The sequence below is a fragment of the Salvelinus fontinalis genome, chromosome 36, assembly GCF_029448725.1.
Source record: "Salvelinus fontinalis isolate EN_2023a chromosome 36, ASM2944872v1, whole genome shotgun sequence".
NCBI classification, from domain to species: domain Eukaryota; kingdom Metazoa; phylum Chordata; class Actinopteri; order Salmoniformes; family Salmonidae; genus Salvelinus; species Salvelinus fontinalis.
In genome coordinates this window covers 19,070,800-19,091,258 of record NC_074700.1, presented here as the reverse complement: position 1 = coordinate 19,091,258, position 20,459 = coordinate 19,070,800, and the positions used below count along the sequence as shown (strand labels likewise).

At 42.4% G+C, this 20,459-nt stretch overlaps 1 protein-coding gene and 1 pseudogene across 10 annotated transcripts in view; one reads left to right on the top strand and one right to left on the bottom strand.

The window, feature by feature from the left end:
- LOC129835354 (H(+)/Cl(-) exchange transporter 3-like) overlaps positions 1 to 4,995 on the top strand; it is a 65,688-nt gene extending 60,693 nt beyond the window's left edge. For 6 of the 10 annotated variants that reach the window (XM_055900970.1, XM_055900972.1, XM_055900971.1 and 3 more), the window contains 2 exons: positions 723 to 798; positions 3,210 to 4,995. In XM_055900970.1, coding sequence (XP_055756945.1) covers positions 723 to 798; positions 3,210 to 3,389 — 256 coding nt within the window. In that variant the 3' untranslated portion in view covers positions 3,390 to 4,995. Of the gene's footprint in view, positions 1 to 722; positions 799 to 1,615; positions 1,885 to 2,745; positions 2,857 to 3,209 lie in introns of those variants that run through there. The other 4 variants (XM_055900975.1, XM_055900978.1, XR_008756407.1 and 1 more) reach the window with 3 other exon arrangements.
- Positions 4,996 to 7,873: 2,878 nt separating this feature from the next.
- LOC129835353 (microfibrillar-associated protein 3-like) lies at positions 7,874 to 18,339 on the bottom strand (annotated as a pseudogene).
- Between the last annotated feature and the right edge of the window lie 2,120 nt (positions 18,340 to 20,459).

The following is a 20,459-nucleotide window of genomic DNA, read 5'->3' as shown; positions in this document are numbered from 1 at the left end:
GTTTATTATTTTTTTAAATCATGCATATTAATATTAATGTAAGGAATTCGATGTATAGCATTTACTTTTACTCAAGTATGACAATTGAGTACTTTTCCCACCACTGCCCGGCAGTCAGTGTGTATATGTTTATAGATGAGTGTTTAGACACCTCGTCGGGAGAGGAGAGTGAATGAGATTACAGGTAACAGCATTCCTTTGTTTTTATACTTTCAGTTTTGATCATTTTGTTGTCATTTTATCCTTTTCTATTGTTTGGTTCTCATCTAAATCATCATTCAGTGTATCAATACATATAATAGCCAAAACATCAGACATATTTTATGGAATCCTTGGTAATTTGCCTACCACACCTGAATCTACTACTCTGAAGATTAGATACCATTACAAATCAATAAGGAAGTTGTTGAAACTGACACAAGGATGAATGATATGCAACGATAACATTAGTTGGCATCCAACTGACACGCACTTATACACACTCAGCATCAGTACAAGTGGTATATTTATGGAAAAGTAAAATATATTGTTAATTGAGCCTTTTTTTTTTAGCAATACTATTAGAATATGTAGGTTGTTATGATTTGCCACTTTATGATATGTCATTAAGTTGTTTATATAAGTTGTTATTTTTGTGTACTATGCTTTGTGCTGCTGTCTCTCTGTGTGTTTGTGTGTGTGTGACGGGCAGTCTTCTGAGTAACAGGTGTGTGTTTGTACAGGATTGTATTGGGCATCATCACTAAGAAGAATATATTAGCGCATCTGGAGGAGCTCAAGGAACACACGGAGCCCCTGGTGACTAGCCCCGCCCCCTGTCTCCTCCCATTCCCACCTTAGGCCTGCCCTCCTAGGAGCGACGCATGTAACTGACAGTTCCCGTTTCCAATAGCAACCCACTCATCTTACTGTGTCTTTTCAACTCACTCATGAATACACTCTTTTTTTTGAGGAGGGGGTTTGTTTGGTTTGATTTGGTTGGGATGTGTGCATCCACTTTCTCCTCACTGGATACCTACCTACTGTGCCACACTATCACGGATCTCCCTATTCATTCACTACTAGTCATTGACAAGAGTTAATAAGATTACTATTTATTTTTAAAGATCTACTCTATATGAGTGTTATGGGTCCTGTAATGTTGGACTTTGATGGGAACTGTCATTTGAACCTTGATTAGTTAGATATCCATCATTTACTATTGCTCCACAGCCATTCCTTTCAACAACATCCTACTAGCTGTTAGTCAGTAGTATGGGCTGTTTCATCCACTATATGAAATCATTCTAGAATATAGATATATAAGCATGAATATACTGATTGCATACAGTCATGTAGCCATGCCTGTGTTTTTAGAGCGTTTGTTTCACTCGACACTTAGAAAACTTTCACATACACACTATTACATCATTTCCCTCTAAAAGCTCAAACAGTGTGCATCCCAAATGGCTCCCTATATAGTGTACTACTACTTCAAAAGTAGTACGCTATAAAGGGAATAGGGTGCTATATTGGACGCATGCACAGCTTTACTTCAATGAATTACTGCTTCTTTATGTATACAATTTTTTTTAAAACCCCTCCCTCTCCCTCTTGCCCCACGACGGACCAACAGATCGACGACATCTGACCCGACAACGTGTAGCACTTCCGGCGTCGCCTTTACCGAGCAGAACGTTGGTTGATGTTTTTTTCTGGAAGGGGAGATTTAGCATCTAGTGTCCCTCCTGCCCTGCCGTAGACCTAATAGAACCACCCTCCTGTAGTGAGAGCGCAAACTCCGTCTATGGTGGTAGAGCGATGGTGGTGGTAGTAGTGTGTTGGTAGTTAATACCTCCAGCAGCGGTAACTAACTAAGCCAAGCCACACCCATCCCCCCCCCTTACAACGTCCAACCTGATCCTAAACCATACCCACCCACCCCTCCTTCACCCCCTTCTAACCTGATCTCAACCCCCCCCCCATTCCTAGTCTGTGTGGTGTTTCATGCCTCCTGTTTCTGCAGCACTAACACCTCCCACCACTTCCTACAGTACTGAATCTATAGCTCTACCCTGGACTCTGCCCTCACCGCTCTCTCTCTCACCGTCTGTCTCTCTCAGCTCAACTCTGCCTTCACCGTCTGTCTCTCTCAGCTCAACTCTGCCCTCACTGTCTGTCTCTCTCAGCTCAACTCTGCCCTCACTGTCTGTCTCTCTCAGCTCAACTCTGCCCTCACGTCTCTCTCTCTCCAATGTCTCCAGATGTCTCACTAAATCTCAAGCTTTCGTCATAGCTGAATTCAAGAGCACAAGTCATAAAAAACAGTCAATTCTAGGAATACATTTTGTGCTGTTGACATCTAGTTGTTATCCAGCTGCACACTCTTACAACGTCGTAATTGACACTTTCTGTGTTAGAACTCATTTACATTTCAACCAATTGTGACCTGGCTCTGGGAAGAAGGAGGAACCTGTAAGGGCGCCTGTAGTGATGACCCACATTGTATTTTAGATACAAGTGCTCTTGAATTAACCAGAAATGTTGAGTGAGCGTTCCAGTGTGTGTATCTCTGACAGGGTGAAGGGTTGGTTGGTAAGGCAGAAGTGTTCTGCCTTGCTCTTCCTCTAGTGTTTATCTCACCTGCTCTTCCTGTAGGTGTTCAGTAAATCTCCTCCTCAGGCTTCCAACGAGAATCACTCACTCACCATTCTCCCCTGGTTACTCACCCCCTCCTCTCCTCCTTCTGTCCTTCCTCGGCACCAGTGGGACTTGTTTTTGTTGGCCTGGCTGCATTGATGGTCACAGTCGGCTGAGTGGTTACTAAGTTCCCTGTATCACCTTGGGCTAAAATACAGATACAGTTTGGTAGTAATGGTACGTTACTTCTCTTGACTAAAATGTATCACTATTTTGTCATTTTTATTTATGACATCTGATCATTAAGCTTCAGACCCCAAAATAATTAGTTTCCTCTGACATTAAACAAATGTCCATAATTTTGTCAGTTGGTTAACAGAGCCCATTATTTAGGTTATTGGTATGTTATCATTCTGTGTTGATTGATTCCACTATATTGTATCCCCGGCCAAAACCACCACTGACTGACCGACCGCACGAGCCAACAAAAACGTGTAATTCTCTCCTACACCAACCAGACTGTGCTCCCTGCCAGCTCCTCCGTGAATAACTCTTTTCTTTCTCCTCTATCAATCTCTCTCCCCCTGCAGGCGTCTCCTTGGTATTATCACAAAAAAAGATATCCTTCGTCATATGGCCCAGTTGACCAACCAAGACCCCGACAACATAATGTTCAACTAGTCACCTCCTTCCCAGGTCGTCACGACGATGAGGAGGAGAGCGAGGAGGAGGTGGTGCACCTACTGGAGGGTCAAGTCTCCTCTCTATGACACACAGACCCCCCCGACCCTCCCACCCCATGGAACCCTGTCCCTAACCATACTGACTGAGCCCCACAGAGCCCTAGTGGCCACAGGAAGGAAGAGACAGACAGACTAAAGGGACATTAAATGGCTGTTTTGAAGGATGTTACAGCCACAAAGTCGCAGCTACTACGTACTGGGACATATATATATATATATATATACCCAAGGAACGCACTTTTAACACACACACACGCTCACACAAACACAGATGCCACACAAGAGCACACACTTGACCAATTGGACCTCCTACACACACCCTTCAAGCTCCTCCACCCTTGTCCTATTGGTTTATACTAGCAGACATGGCTGTAAGCCTGATGCCTGGCTGCCAGGGTGAGAGGTCAGAATGATCCTGTAGGACCCAAGGAGGGACGTTCAGACACGCTGATTGGCTGTCTGCCAGACGCCCTGCCAGGCTCTGACCCCACTGTGTCCCTCCCTCACACCCCATCCATCCTTAAAATAATTGTTTACCTGTGAACTGTGTGTGAGAGCAATCGAGTGCTATGTGTGTCACGAGCACCTCAACATTCCATTCAGGTTGTTATAGTAACCCCCCTAAAGACAACCGCTGTCTTGATATTAGACTGGGCCTCGATCCAAGGGAGATTTGCTTTAATGTGTGAGAGCTAGAGGGTTGTCAAGGATACAAGCAGGATGTACTGTAGTAGTTGGTTCATGTCGGAGTGTATGGATGTGTGTTGTAGTTCAGTACGTGAAAACAGATGCAGTGTTGTACAGAAGAGTGTGATACGCATCATTTACATACTCCCTGTTGAACTAAAGAACTGTGTGAGCATGTTCCATGAGGATGGAGACCTAGCAACTCTGACAGTGAAGGTAGGCAGAGTTTGTAAAAGAAAATATTAAAAAAGGTTGAGTTTTTCTGTTGCTCTAACTGGAGATAATTTTTTTTTTTTTTACTATTGCTACTACTTTTAGTATTGATATCTACATAATCAAGTAACGAGACAAAGTCAAGACTGGAAAACTGCACTTTTCTTTCCAAGTGAACACAATAAATGATGTCGATGGTAATACTGCTCAGTAACCGTGTCTTGACGATTTTACTTTGCTTAATTAAGCTGTTTCATGGTGTGGGAAATGTATCTTGCAAGGCTCCTCTGCCCAGTCGTCAACAATTCAACATACATGTTTCTTTTTGCATGTCAGTTTAAACCAATATAAACCATTTTAAATCTACTTCCAGCATTCCATGGTTGCGTCACAAATGGCACCCTATTCCCTATATAGTGCACTACTCTTGAACATGGCCCATAGGGATCTGGTCTAAAGTAGTGCATTATAGACTGTGTACAACACATTAGGAACATCTTAATATTGAGTTGCTCTCCCTTTTGCCCTCAGAACAGCCTCAATTGGTCAGGCGTGGACTCTACAAGGTGTTAACCCTCTGAAAGGCATGCTTAAATCCTTCTTTAACCTATACAGGGAATAGGGCATCGTTTGGGACACAACCCCATATTTAATTCTTAAAAGCATGAATTGAAGGTACAACAATGCAGTGTACCACCAACTCCTTTAAACTTCAATAAAGTAAACGTGTATATTTGAGTTGTTGAAACGTACAGCACACCAAAGGCAATCATTTTGAACCAGCCACATGTAAACCTAGACTCATGAAAAACTGTAAATAGAATCTTATGTCTGATTCACCCTTCAATGTGTGGCCCAACACAGGAAGCAGTGACCTCACAATGCGTGCACCAGCCAAAGGAGTCCTCTTTCCCTCTTGCTTTGTTTCCATGACACGATGCGTAGAGTAGCATCTTACCTGCTGAGTGAAGGCTAAGGGTTGTGTCAATGCCACCCTTTTCCCTATATAGCGCACTACTTTTGACCAGGGCCCAAAGGACTGGTCAAAAGAAGTATACTTCATAGGGAAGAGGGTGTCATTTGGGACACATTCTAACGGGGGAAGGGCAGGTCATGACTACTGCTGACAATGATTTTCGCTCTAGTTTCTTACTATTGCAGTGACTGTCCTAGGTCATATTCATTTGGGACCAAACGAAAAAAAAAAAAAGAGGGACTAGTTGGACCCATTTTACATTGCCAAACATTTTTAAACGTTTTCCATTGCTTGCCCTAATGGATAAGACCTGCTGTCGGTTGAAGAGCGCATCGTCCCCTGTGGTGGTTGTCTTCCTACTGATCAATGTTTTTCCTTTATGGTAGTTGGAACATTAGGCAGAATTGTATGTATGATTACATTGATGGATTGATTGTACATTTTAAAACTATATGTAAAGATTAAACATTGTTTAATTAAATGTGAATTGCAAAAAAAGTGACTGGGTTCTTAAATGTTTTAAACATTTAACAAGCATGTACTGGGGTAAAAGGCTGAACACACCTCAGTTACTGTCAGGCCGGTTTTCTGCTATACAACTAAAATGTGCCAGAAGCTTTTCCAGTGACTTATTAATTTGACGGTACAGTACACCTAGGAACAAAGATCCAGATAATCTCTGTTCCCAGCAGTACACTAACCACCACCTATCTTGTCACTGGTGTAGAAGAGACAGAGAGGGAACACTGGTGGGGAGGGAACACTGGTGTAGAGAGAGAGAGAGAGGTTGGGTTGTGTCACCAACCCAAGGAGGCCCTGCAGCAGCACCTAGATATTCTGCACAAATTCTGTCAGGCCTGGGCCCTGACAGTAAATGTCAGCTAGGCAAAAAATAATGGTGTTCCAAAAAAGGTCCAGTTACCAGGACCACAAATACAAATTCCATCTAGACACTGTTGTCCTAGAGCACACAAAATTATACCTCGGCCTAAACATCAGCACCACAGGTAACTTCCACAAAGCTGTGAACGATCTGAGAGACAAGTCAAGAAGGGCCATCTATGCCACCAAAAGGAACATAAAATTCAACATACCAATTAGGATCTGGCTAAAAAATACTTGAATCAGTTAGAATCCATTGCCCTTTATGGTTGTGGAGGTCAGAGGTCCGCTCACCAAGAATTCACTAAATGGGTCAAACACCAAATTGAGACTGCATGCAGAATTCTACAAAAAAGTGTACAACTTAAAAACACCAAATAATGAACACAGAATTAGGCCGATACCCACTAATTATCAAAATCCAGAAAATAGTTAAATTCTACAACCACCAAAAAGGAAGCGATTCCCAAACCTTCCATAACAAAGCCATCACCTACAGAGAGATGAACCTGGAGAAGAGCCCCCAAAGCAAGCTGGTCCAGGGGCTCTGTTCACAAAAAAAGACCCCACAGAGCCCCCAGGACAGTAACACATTTAGACCCAACCAAATCATGAGAAAACAAAAAGATAATTACTTGACACATTGGAAAGAATTTACCAAAAAAAGAGCAAACTAGAATGTTATTTGGCCCTAAACAGAGTAGTGGCAGAATACCTGACCGCTGTGACTGACCCAAATTTAAGAAAAGCAATGACTATATACAGACTCAGTGAGCATAGCCTTGCTATTGAGAAAGCCTGTCTTGGTCAGCCTATGTGCACACTACCCACAACATGTGGAAACAGCTGCACTTCCTAACCTCCTGCCAAATATGACTATATTAGAGACACATTTCCCTCAGATTACAGACCCACATCACAGCAGCAATATGTGACCTGTTGCCACAAGAGCAACCACTGAAGAACAAACACCATTGTAAATACAACCCATATGTTTATTTTCCTTTTTGTACTTTAACTCTTTGCACATATGACATTTGAAATGTCTTCATTCTTCAGGAACTTTTGTGGGTGTAATATTTACTGTATATATTGTTTCTGTTTCTCTATTCCACTTGGTTGATAGAGAGAAAATAAACACTTGGTTAAAGAACAGAGGGGGACTATGCCACCCAGACCTCCAACACAAAGCAGTCTTTGAAGGCTTCCTTTCCTGTGAGAGTTGGAAGCAGTACAAAGACAAAGCCAGTCAGTTTACACTGTCACCTCTCTCTCTCTCACACACGCGTCTCATATTACAGGGATCGTTCACGCTCTGTCAGTCACTGGCCTAGGACTGGTTTTCCATTCCAATTCTTATCTGCTCGACAAGCCTTTGTGCCTGTCCTTTTAACATGCACTGGGCTAGTTCTATGCTGTGCACACAGCCGTCGGTATGCTTCACATTACGCATGCTTAGGTTAATACTTTGCTTCCTTTGAACATTCCTTCCTGCCAAGATGAGCAGTGAGCTAAAACAAATGTTTTCTTGCTAGCTCACGACCCATCTATAATGACCACCAAAACTATGGTTACAAGAACAAGATGGGTGCCTTTTGTTCTGGTGTAGTGGGAGCCGGCGAGGCTGATTGGGGGAATGAATCAGGTGACGATTAGGTGTCCTTGGTCCTCAGAGAAAGAGAGAGGGAGGGAGAGGCCTAGGACGGCCCATCATGTTTTGTTACTGCACAATTAAAACCAAGCTGGAGGAAACCATGGTAACACAGACTTTATTTTCACTACAAAAAAAGAGTATAGTTTAAAGCAGAGCAACATCAACCCCCACCCGGACTATTAAGCAGATAAAGTATTTTAGTCCTGTTAAAAGACTAATCCCAATACGTCGCACTCATTTCACATGCATCAGACTGTCAATGAAGCCTCTTTAATTAAAACACGTACAGAGGTGGAGGGAGGCTGGGGTTTGAGACCCATTTAAAACGAGATAAGAAACTTAACATATTACAAAAAGAAATGGGAGAAAATAAGATGGAAATATTGGAAACACAGACCGTATAAAGGCGGCAAAATTGTATAACGTCTAACATCTAGGAAGTCAAAACGCCACAGTGGGCATCAGAATAAGAAATGTCATTTCTCAAAATGTTTCAATGAACCACACTAGAAGGCCTATAGTGGCTATGCAATTGTTAATTACGTGCATCACAGACCAGAAGGCCTGAAACATCTAGGTCTTCAATCATCCCCTGAAATTTTATTCATGATCCAATAATTCAGATGTTACAGAAGTTATATCAGTCTATATAAAAACACTTGTACAGAGTTTAACTGACTAAATTTGACTATAGACCACACTTTCAAATTCATATTTTTTCTCAGAGTCCAGCATGCATTTGACGTACTATAACATGATACTGAAACTTCAGGTCGGTTGGTTGTAACAGTGGTAGGAGAATGTGCAGTCTTTTCAAGCTGAAACAAAAGAAGCCTTTGTGGTCTGCTTAGTAACAGTGATTGCACAACGGCAGCTTGAAGAGCTAATTTATGAATTTATCATAAAACGGAATAATACTGCAAAGAGATAAAAGCATAACCGTCAACAAGTCGATAGTTTTTTTTCTTCCTGAAATCGATTTAGGAAATGCTTGAATCAAAAAACAAACAGCTCTTTCGTCTGCTCACTAATACTAATTAAAATGGCCTTTACAATGCTTTATACTTACGCATATCGCTTATTGGTTATCCTCTCCAGCCACAATATATTCAACATGAAGATCCATAAGCATGAAGGATGATGATTATACTCAATGTCTTATCAAGTTGATTTATTGGAATCCAGACTAGATTATTAGAATATAATCCAGATGGACCTACATACGTAGTATCTAGGCTCCAGTTTTAAGCTAGTTCTGTTGAGAAGTGAAATAAAATGACCTTTTGACATATTGTTTTTGAAAGTGGGGGAGGGAAATGCATAGGACAGGATCGTTCATCCCGTTATTTTTTTCTCCTCCTGTTGTTGTTTACACATAGCTTTCGTAAATCACCTGACCAGGCTGTAGCTTAGTAGTAACCTCTGGATCTGGCTCCGCCTCCAGCACCACCCCCAACGCCGCCTCCTCCACTGTCTCCTGCTCCGGCTCCGAACCCTGCTCCTCTTGCTCCTCCTCCTCCTCCAGGTGCAGGGGAGCCAATGGTGGAGGAGATGAGGGCGTGGCCTCGCCCAGAGCCGGGGCCTCCATGGGCAGTGGGGGGTGGATGGACACCTGGATGGCGATGTGCTGAGGCTGCTCATGCAACGATGCGTCGTCAGAATCCGCTGCTGGGGATCCGGAACGCTCCCTCTCCCTCTCTCGCTCTCTATCTCTCTCCCGGAGGATGGTGAAGACGTCGCCGGGCCCCACCCCGACCAGGGCCCCCTGCACCAGGGCCGCCCGGCATCCCAATGCCCCGCCCAGGTGGTGCCCCTCTGGAGCCTGGCGGAGGAACGTGTGCCTCATCTCCTCAACCCCCACCACTTCCAGGATCTCCTCCATGAAGGTGCGGCAGTTCATGATGAGCGGGGGCAGCGGGATGCTGCGGGCCAGCTCCTCGATGTAGCGGGCAAACTCCATGGTCTTGAACTGGGTCACCTTGGCCAGCTCCAGGGTCTTGGCTGACGTGATGATGGGGATACGCTTGGCGATTTCAAACGCCTTCTGAAGCTTTAAAATAGAAGGGAATAGATTGGAAGTTAATTAAAATGTCCAATAAAGTTATCATGGATGGAAATGTTTTGATTTTTTAAATGTTTTATTAAAAACATCACCTATGTACATTCAAAACAGTTACACACACACAAAGTTACTAGCTATATCTTTGTACGGTCCTCACAAGTATAGCAAAATGCGACAAACCTTCTCGGCGCCCTCAGTGCGGAAGAAGTCGTTGATGGCCTTCTCAGTTTTCTTCAGGTGGCTGCTCATCATGCAGAGGCGCGTGATGTTGAGGATCATGATGATGGTGAAGGTGACGAGGCACACGACCACATAGTAGGCCCCCAGGTCCCCGCTGTGCAGGACCACACGCATGGTGACCGTGCAGTTGGCGCTGCCGTGCACGTTAGACGCCATGCACGTGTACTTGCCACGGTCGGCGAACGTGATCTCTGTGATGTTGAGGATGCCATCGTCCGTCAGCAACCACTTGTCACCTTCGGAGGAGAAAGAGACAGACGGAGACAGTCATTTAGAAGACTGCAGCTTCAAAAATCAGCCCCCACCAATTAAACCCAAAATTCACCCAAACCAACTGTAGGTTTTTCACATCAACAATGGTAAAGGACAGACTTAACTAGAACAGCTCATGATACATTGCTACAGAAAGAAATATCATACCATAGAAACAGGGTCGATTTTCCTTCAAGGAATGGGCTATCCTTTCTATGAATTCTATTTCTATGGATCAATCAAGTCACAAGAGGCTGCAGAGGGGACGGCTCATAATAATGGCTGTATCGGAGCAAATGGAATGGCATCAAGCACCTGGAAACCATGTGTTTGATGCCATTAACACGAGCCCGTTCTCCCCAATTAAGGTGCCACCAACCTCTTGTGATTCAAGGTCAGTGCAATATGCATTTCCTGGTTGCAAAGACAGCAGCCAGGCCCGACTATGCTAGGCCAGGGGGGAAGGTATCTACTAGTTTTTCCAAGACAGTCACGTGCAACAGCTATTTATAGCTAGCTGCCATGGCCAGGCTTTCTGAGAAGGCCTTTGGGTTTGCACTAAATAGAAAGAGAATGAATAGAAATTCCCATTCAACCCCCCCAAATTCTAAAATTATTCTATTATTATGCTTCCACTGCACTTCTTGGGTCCGGAAGCCACTTTACAGCTCTCCCTCATCACGTTACCTTTGGAATCAGGCTATGCCACTAATGAAATGCATGTTTTTGGCACAGAGCTCGATTCATTCATTATCTCCCATAATCTAGGCCTATAAAGGACTCCTGTAATGAATTTATTGCAACAAACAGCAAGTAGGTTACATAATTGACATTGAGTGATATTATGCCAACTGCAGGACTGTCCTTGAGCCTGCAATCCAGCAACCAGCTATTTTTAAACATACTTTGGATTGGAATCCTCGACCCCCCCCCCCCCGAAGCGGACCAGTCTTCTTTTTATTAGTTACTGAGAAACGATCTTTGTTTCATTAGTCCACTGTTGATGAGGTCCAAAAACATGTTGCATGTCAACAATCAAGTTTTCTAGATATAGAACTTTCAAAACACAGAAAGTGTCACAGTACGATGCGTTTTGTTCCTTGTTTATTTACATTTCTCCATTCCAAACGGCACCCTATTTCCTATTTAGTGCACTACTTTTGATCAGGGACCATAGAACTCTGGTTCAAAGTAGTGCGACTTAATAATAAATGGGCCTTCTATAGCGCTTTTCAAGGACCCAATGTCGCTTTAAAATGTATAGAAATTAAAAAGAAAGCAGGAGTCAAAACAAAACATGAATAAAAAGAGGGTTGGGCTCAAATAAGGGAAAAGGTAGGCCTTTTCAAAGAGGTGGGGCTATAGGAGGGACTGAAAGATAGCGATGAACGCCGAGTCACGGTTGGCTAGAGGGAGGGAGTTCCAGAGCCTAGGAGCAAACGTGGAGAAGGCCCTGTTTCCGAAGCTTTGACCTGGGGATGACAAGGTGAATAGAAAATAGGGTGCCATTTGGGATGTAGCCTGTGGTCAATATTTAAATAGAGAGTGGGGCTGAGGGAAGCTACAATCTGTCTGGGAAAATACCATGTGGTGATTGCTGGTGAACAGGGAGACAAACGCCTGGAGCGGAACACAAACATACAAGCTATCATGTAAATGTAGAACCAAGGAAGTAGCCAGCCAAACATTAAAGCATGTTACAAACATCTGTCAACTGTCGAAATTGGTTCGTCTTCTTCTACTACTAGGCTACAACTAATCTTGGTATAATATCCAATTTATTAAGAAGCTATTTTGTTATACCTATCAAGGCAAAATATCCTAAACAAAAATATTAACGCAACATGCAACATTTTTACTGAGTTACAATTCATATAAGGAAATCAGTCAATTTAAGTAAATTAGGCCCTAATCTACAGATTTCACATGACTGGGTAGAGGCCCACCCACTGGGGAGCCAGGCCCAGCCAATCAGAATACATTTTTCCCCACAAAGGGGCTTCATTACAGAAATGAATACTCCTCAGTTTCATCAGCTGTCCGGTTGCAGGTCTCAGGCGATCCTGCCGGTGAAAAGCCAGATGTGGAGGTCCTGGGCTGGCGTGGTTACACCTGGTCTGCGGTTCTGAGGCCGGTTGGACGTAATGTCAAATTCTCTAAAACAACGTTGAGGCGGCTTATGGTAGAGAAATTAACATTAAATTATCTGGAAACAGCTCTATTGGACATCCCTGCAGTCAGCATTGCAATTGCACGCCCCCTCAACTTGAGACATCTGTGGCATTGTGTTATGTGACAAAACTGCACAATTTAGAGTGTCCTTTTATTGTCCCCAGCACAAGGTGCACCTGTTTAATGATCATGCTGTTTAATCAGCTTCTTGATATGCCACACCTGTCAGGTGGATGGATTATCTTGGGAAAGGAGAAATGCTCACTAACAGGGATGTAAACTAATTTGTACACATAATTTGAGAGAAATACGATTTTTGTGCGTATGGAACATTTCTGGGATTTTTTTTTTATTCAGCTCATGAAACATGGAACCAGCACTTTAATGTTGTGGTTATATTTTTGTTCAGTATAAAATGTCATCCAGGCTATATTTCACCATGGTCTACATTGATCACTATTCTCCTATCGCTGCATGAAGTGGCATCATCTGCCATTGCGTTAGAACATCAACGTACGTAGGCATGTGGTGAGAGTGGATGGATGGATGACTTCGCGTCTCTCTCTCTCTCTCTCCAGATTCTGACAGCTCATCCTGAGTGGGTGGGTGACTCAGAAACAGAGTCGATCACAGAATGAGAGAGAGCATGAAACCAATTCTGTAGGCGAGTAGTGTTAGGCTTAAGACAGAGCATGAATAGACTAGTACACACACACCTTCGCTTCCCACACACACTTAAATCCATGAAGCCTCCAGCCTGTCTGTCGTGTCTCTAAAAAAACTGAATGCGTAAAGGAAATGTACCGGGGAACCTGGACATCAATTTATTTCTATGAGACTAGAGACTTCTAAGCGTATACACCCCTGCCCCCGTGTGAAGTGTTTCAAGGCTTCCTTCGAAAGTACGTGAGCGTGTGGAAAGCAAAAGCTCTCTAAAAAACAAGTGTCAACAGCTATAAAAGAAAAGTAATGAGCAACAGGGAAGAAACAACTGTTGTGCATGTCATAACAGGTCTGTGACAGATCCTTGTGGAGCATAAGGTCTTCTACTGACTGGCTCACCGTCATCCATGAGTAAAATAGCCCCAGCTATGACCACAACAAACATCAATCTAAACATTGACAAATGTATTAAATGTTGTTTGCATGCTACAGGTAACAGGCCCTAGTGGTTCAATAATGATTGTTGCACCAGAGCAAGTTCCAACAGGTCTGTTCAAAGTGGAACACACAATGCTCATTTAGCATTCCTGTTTTATAGCAGGTGACTCACACGGTTAAAAGCTTAGATTCTTCATTATTGTAGCCGACTATTTATCCGGAACATCTTTTCTACATAGACAGTATTCTCTCTACATCTTTTCTACATAGACAGTATTCTCTCTACATAGACAGTATTCTCTCTACACCTTTTCTACATAGACAGTATTCTCTCTACATAGACAGTATTCTCTCTACATAGACAGTATTCTCTCTACACCTTTTCTACATAGACAGTATTCTCTCTACATAGACAGTATTCTCTCTACATCTTTTCTACATAGACAGTATTCTCTCTACATAGACAGTATTCTCTACATCTTTTCTACATAGGCAGTATTCTCTCTACATAGACAGTATTCTCTCTACATCTTTTCTACATACAGTATTCTCTCTACATCTTTTCTACATAGACAGTATTCTCTCTACATAGACAGTATTCTCTCTACATAGACAGTATTCTCTCTACATAGACAGTATTCTCTCTACATAGACAGTATTCTCTCTACATAGACAGTATTCTCTCTACATAGACAGTATTCTCTCTACATCTTTTCTACATAGACAGTATTCTCTACATATTTTCTACACAGACAGTATTCTCTCTACATCTTTTCTACATAGACAGTATTCTCTCTACATCTTTTCTACATAGACAGTATTTTCTCTACATAGACAATATTCTCTCTACATCTTTTCTCAACTCCTTTTTCTTTTCCACATCTCCTCTTCTCCCCCCCACCCCAATCTCCTCCTTTCTCTTTCCAATCTGCCTCCACATGTTGCAGATAGATTAGGACTGAATGAAAGAAATGATCCTATTAGTATCCTACCCGTTAGTATCATAGTAGTATCCTACCCATTTGTATCCTACCTGATAGTATCCTACCTGATGATATGCTATTAGTGTCCTACCCGTTTGTATCCTACCTGATAGTATACGAGTATCCTACCTGTTAGTATCCTATTAATATCTTACCCGTTAGTATCCTAACTGCAAGTATCCTATATGTTAGCATTCTACCCGCTAGTATCCTACCTACCTGTTAGTATCCTATTACCTCCTACCTGTTAGTATCCTATTACCTCCTACCTGTTAGAATCTCAGCTGTTAGTATCCTATTAGTATCTTACATGTTAGTATCCTATTATCTCCTACCCGTGAGTATCCTATTACCTCCTACCTGTTAGCATTCTACCTGCTAGGATCCTACCTGTTATAGTATGCTATTAGGATCTTCCCACCTGTTAGTATCCTATTACCCCCTCCCACCTGTTAGTATCCCTTTACCCCCTCCCACCTGTTAGTATCCCTTTACCCCCTCCCACCTGTTAGTATCCCTTTACCCCCTCCCACCTGTTAGTATCCTATTACCCCCTCCCACCTGTTAGTATCCTATTACCCCCTCCCACCTGTTAGTATCCTATTACCCCCTCCCACCTGTTAGTATCCTATTACCCCCTCCCACCTGTTAGTATCCTATTACCCCCTCCCACCTGTTAGTATCCTATTACCCCCTCCCACCTGTTAGTATCCTATTACCCCCTCCCACCTGTTAGTATCCTATTACCCCCTCCCACCTGTTAGTATCCTATTACCCCCTCCCACCTGTTAGTATCCTATTACCCCCTCCCTGTTAGTATCCTATTACCCCCTACCTGTTAGTATCCTCCTAGTAAATATGAATGGCATCGGATAGGATACTAACAGGCAGGAGACTAACAGGATACTAACAGGCAGGAGACTAACAGGATACTAACAGGCAGGAGACTAACAGGATACTAACAGGCAGGAGACTAACAGGATACTAACAGGCAGGAGACTAACAGGATACTAACAGGCAGGAGACTAACAGGAAACAAACAGGCAGGAGACTAACAGGATACTAACAGGCAGGAGACTAACAGGATACTAACAGGCAGGATAGTAGTAGGATACTAACAGGCAGGAGACTAACAGGCAGGAGACTAACAGGCAGGAGACTAACAGGCAGGAGACTAACAGGCAGGAGACTAACAGGCAGGAGACTAACATGATTCTGACAGGCAGGAGACTAACATGATTCTGACAGGCAGGAGACTAACATGATTCTGACAGGCAGGAGACTAACATGATTCTGACAGGCAGGAGACTAACATGATTCTGACAGGCAGGAGACTAACAGGAAACTAACAGGCAGGAGGCTAACATGATTCTGACAGGCAGGAGACTAACAGGATACTAATAGTTAGGTAGTGGCAGTGACCACCAATCTGCCTCCATATAGGCTACAGTAGATAGATTACAACTGAAAGAGAGAACAATAAAAATAGTATCCTATCAATGCCAGAAATACTATGTACTTTATCAAGTATCTGAAGTTAAGTAGTGGCCGTAACTTTTTAACTCTTGATGCTTTGGCAAAAGAGGGAACAGGCCAGCTTGTTTGGTTTGTAATCATCATCATCATGGCTTTGGTGTATGATTATGCTTATCTGCTGGGTTGGCATTGCATAATCGCAGCAAATAATCCCCCATATATATATATATCATCATCATAGTCTGTCATAATGCAACTACTCAATGTGACCTTCCTATGTGACCTTCCTATGAAATCCCCCCCACCCCTCTGTTCTCCCTCCCTCTGTTGTCCACAGCACACAAATATTTTTGACTGTAGTCTACAAATGCTGCCCTTTGGCCATACAAAAACTTAAAATACAGAGGGATTTAGTCAGTGGTTTTCAGGGATTGGGGCTATTTTAACTATAAATCATAATTCTAGCTTTTTTCATGACAGTTTGTGTTAATGCCTGTCATCCTCTGCATCAGATGGTCTGCATAGTCACACGATTTATTTCATAACGCCTTATTATTGAAATAGAACTTGAATTGGTATTGCCTTAAGCCGGACACAGGCAGTTCAAATTGGTGTTGAGAGTAGCTGATTCTGTGGCTAATGCAACATCAAGGATATTATTGATAACTGTACATTAAATTAGCTTGACTTACTTGTCTCCGTGTCCAGCAGGTCTCCATGTGAGTTGAACCACTGTATATTCGGCACAGGCTCTCCAGTGACGTTGCAATCAATCAGTGCGCAGTTACCTTCGCGAGCGATGATCTGGCTTACTTTCGAGAACACCAGGGGGACAAATCCACCATCTGCCACCGTTCCGTTTTCTGTGCAGTTTCTATCTGAAACCGCCGATAGAACCCCGGCGGTGTAGAGGCTGATAGTGGACAGTAGCAAGAGGCTAAAAGCGTAGCCACTTGACCGACTCATTTTTTCCCCTTCTTCCTGACCGTCGCTTTCCCCCGAGGATAGTTTGTCATGCCACTCACGTCTTCATGTTCAACACATACTGGCTATCTCCTGATTGCGGTAATGAAAGGCAATTTGGTATTCTGCTCCAAATCTTGAAGCATTCCACTGGAAGAGGAAAACAATTAATTAAAGAAAAACACTCATAAACATTCTGAACAGTTCGTTTGTTTAGATAGTAATGATTTCTCTGCTGAGGCATAAGATAAGGGCAGGGACCTTTGGTTGATAAATGACTCCCCGACCCAATAGTCTTTGACTCAGACAACAACAAAGAAACACCAAATGCAATAACAGTTTTTTACTGTATAGCCAACAATGAATGTAATATTGTTGTTACAGCAACAGTATCTGTTAATGCATTGTTACAACATAGAGCTGCAATGTTACAGACATGATATAATATTGACGCCTACATAATATTTATTTTCGGTCTATTTTTATTAGTTATCGTTAGGCCTAACTTATTGTCTAAAATCAGTTACTTAATAACAATAAATATTGTTAACTAGTTAGTAGTATAAATCAATATATTTATTTGACCGACAATTTGAATGCAAAAAGTAGCTAACCTAGCTAGCTATTCTGGGCTATTTGCAGTAGCAAGCTAATATTGGTCTGGATGCAAAATAGCGGAGGCTTGCTAGCAAACTAACGTTAACGTCGCTAGCCAGCCTGGAAAGGACACAACGGGTTGGCTAACTAGCTAGCTTCTTTGATATAGCTAACTTAGCTATAACTTATAGTTATATAAACGGCCAAGTAGCTCACATAATATAGTTCGTTAGTTAAATGTAATGTTTAATGTAGTAACGTTAGCTAACTAACAGAAACATAATCAACGGTTACTGTAGTTAGTAACGTTACTAGGTACAGGGAATGATGACTGCTAACGTTAGTAGCTAACCATCATCATAGCTAGCGATAACGCTATCTCGATTAATAACGTTTTCCAACATCTGATTGCATACTTACACGATAGTCGTCCACTGTTATGTTTGCTTAGCTAGCTACTAAAAATGTTATATCGTTATGCGGTTAAGAAGGAGATCGCCGTCTGTCTTTCGGACACCGCTGCGTTGCGCTATTTATTCCACATCCTCAAATCGCTTGTCTTTTGCTCAGCTGGCGGCTTGACACAACATTCGTTCGCTGCAGCGTCCAGCTTCCCTACCCTAGTCAAATTACAAGCAAGCAGCAAGAAAACTAGGTCGGTCATTGGCCACGCACCAACTTTATTTGATCCGACCTGAAGGGGTCCACACGTGCACATGGCAATCATGAATGTGTAATTAGTGGATTTAAATGTAGCTAGAAAAATACGATATTAAATGTTTTCATTTTTTTTTGCAATAATTGAAAAGAACATCATCACTTCTTTGTATTTTATTTAACTAGGCAAGCCCGTTAAGAACAAATTCCCCAGCCAAACCTGGACACTGTGCCAATTGTGCACCGCCTACAGCCTGGAATCGAACCAGGGTCTGTAGTGACACCTCTAGCACTGAGATGCAGTGCTTTAGACTGTTGCGCCACTCGGGAGCCCAAGCTTCTTCCAAAAACTAAAACACATAGCAACTAAAACATGTCGTTTTTTCATGAATGAATGAAGTGCATTTATGAACTAAACTGTAGGCTACATTTAGGGCTTACTGCTTTGTGTCTGCCATTTTTCTTTCTATGAAGTCTACACATTAACATACAGTTCTCCAGACAGTAAACAGAGGCCACTGTCTCACTCTCTCTGAGGTCCAGGCAGTTTGCCATCATCAACCACTGCATTGTTCAATCTGATGGATGTAACTACAGTACTGAAGACTGATGAAGAGGCCAAATGCCAGGGCAGTTAATGTTGTGGTTCTATTTAATCCTCGGACTTCCCTTTGTATATATAAATGACCAATGAGATGAGTTGTATTCAGAACACGACTAATTTGAATAGGCAAAATAACTAGGATACAAACAAATTAAATCAATGCTATCAGTAGCTTACTGTATACATTGCAGGCACACTCTCTTCACACATTCTCTTCACACATTCTCTCTCCACACACTCACACACAAACTGTTGTAGTCAAAAGAGTGTATAAAGTTCAGGTAAAAAGAACAAACTGTTTGGCTCAACTCAAGTAGGTCATATCTGCCTTCCGGAGTGGATTATTGACAACCTTGTCGGTGCTTTAAAAGCATGAATCAATCTCTGAAATGGACACGTGCTATTAAAAGACTCAATTCATTAATCCATAACCCTAGCTATCTCGCATTAGCAAGTGTTGATATTGTGGAAAGAGTGTTATTTACCAATAAATATATACAACAGCAGAGTTTCAATGAACTGCAAATTCAATTCTAAGCAGGAGTGAGACATAGGGGTTGCTTCAGATGAAACACAGACACGTGGCCGGCTGCCTAGGTGCCTCTCAAGTTACAAAAACAGTTAAAAACAATGAATATTTTTTTGTTCAGAAATGCTTGGCTCAAGTAATGCTGATTTAGTTGTAAAGATGTTAACAGAGTTACACAGTGCTAGCTACTAAACTAGGCCGATGACTGCCACATGGTGGTTACATTTACAGTTATCTCCAAGGCAAAATGCGTATCTTGTCCGGGGTAAGTTAGCATCTCTGTGATTCAAGTGTGAATTAGTGTATAGTATTTGAAATATATATATATCTCTGTCAATGAAAATAGTTAATATTTTTGTTATCTGAATTACTACTTACAAAGCTTCCTTGATGAGTGCAGAGCCTCTTGAAAGCCAGTGTAAAAAGAGAGAGAAGGTATATTTATTACTCATTAATTGACTTTAAGTGTGTGTGTTTGTGTGTCTGTTTCTTCACCTCATCGATCTGTTGCGGTGTGGAGAGGGAGAAGGCCGCTCTGACATAAGGACAAGGGTCTAAGCTGTTGATCATGAATACACCTCTAGGGACAAGCAGCACCTAGGACAACAGACAATATTCAACAAACCAGGACCTACATACCAAATCTCATGACAGAGCCAAAACTGTGGTGGTGGTGTGGTGTGGTTATAAACTTACGTCATAGCCCGGTGACTCCATTTGCTCTCTCTCACGCACACGCACACACACAAACACACAAACACTCTTATCTTGAAGCTCAGAATTATGTGTCATAAAACTGCTGCTTAGAGATTCTGTGTGCTGATATTAGAGTTGCTCTTTGTTTCTTCCTCTTCCAGTCCCACTCTGCACATAACAAGCCTAATAATCTACTGCAAAAGGCTTCAATTGTTTAGTGCTGTGAGGGAAAATCCCCCATGTTAGATTATAAAATAAAATCTGAAAGTGTTCCCTGCTATTTTCACATAGAAACAGACCAATCAGCGTGGATTTGGAGTGTTCTCGTGTGGGAGGGGATATGGTGGGTTTTT